Source organism: Myxocyprinus asiaticus, chromosome 43 (genome assembly GCF_019703515.2).
Source record: "Myxocyprinus asiaticus isolate MX2 ecotype Aquarium Trade chromosome 43, UBuf_Myxa_2, whole genome shotgun sequence".
Taxonomy (NCBI): Eukaryota; Metazoa; Chordata; class Actinopteri; order Cypriniformes; family Catostomidae; genus Myxocyprinus; species Myxocyprinus asiaticus.
The window spans coordinates 37612348-37612691 of NC_059386.1; the positions used below are offsets into that span (position 1 = coordinate 37612348).

The following is a 344-nucleotide window of genomic DNA, read 5'->3' on the forward strand; positions in this document are numbered from 1 at the left end:
TCTGTTTGATATATTTATATATGTATGCATGTATAAAATTAGACAGATACGGTTGTTTTCATATACAAAATGCTGATAAAACAAGAAGAAAACGACAGGATGTGTTTGACTCATGAGTATTAAAGGCACTCTCAGCCATCGTTCCAGTTCATACGTAAAACACACACACACACTCAATACACACACACACACACACACACACACTTACACACTCACTCAATACACACTCACACACTCAATACACACTCACACACACACACTCACACACTCAATACACACACACACACTCAATACACACACACACACACACACACACTTACACACTCACTCACACTCAATACACA

At 38.4% G+C, this 344-nt stretch overlaps 2 protein-coding genes across 2 annotated transcripts in view; one reads left to right on the forward strand and one right to left on the reverse strand.

Annotated features, from left to right (window-relative positions):
- LOC127433885 (myelin protein zero-like protein 1) overlaps positions 1-344 on the reverse strand; it is a 17976-nt gene continuing 17632 nt past the window's right edge. Inside the window, exon 6 of the mRNA XM_051686196.1 lies at positions 1-344. This exon is cut by the window's right edge and continues 3609 nt beyond it. The gene's annotated coding sequence lies outside the window, so the exon portion shown is untranslated.
- The window catches only part of LOC127433880 (histidine-rich glycoprotein-like), a 3335-nt gene continuing 3103 nt past the window's right edge, over positions 113-344 (forward strand). Inside the window, exon 1 of the mRNA XM_051686189.1 lies at positions 113-344. This exon is cut by the window's right edge and continues 870 nt beyond it. Within this exon, the coding sequence (XP_051542149.1) occupies positions 113-344 (232 nt within the window).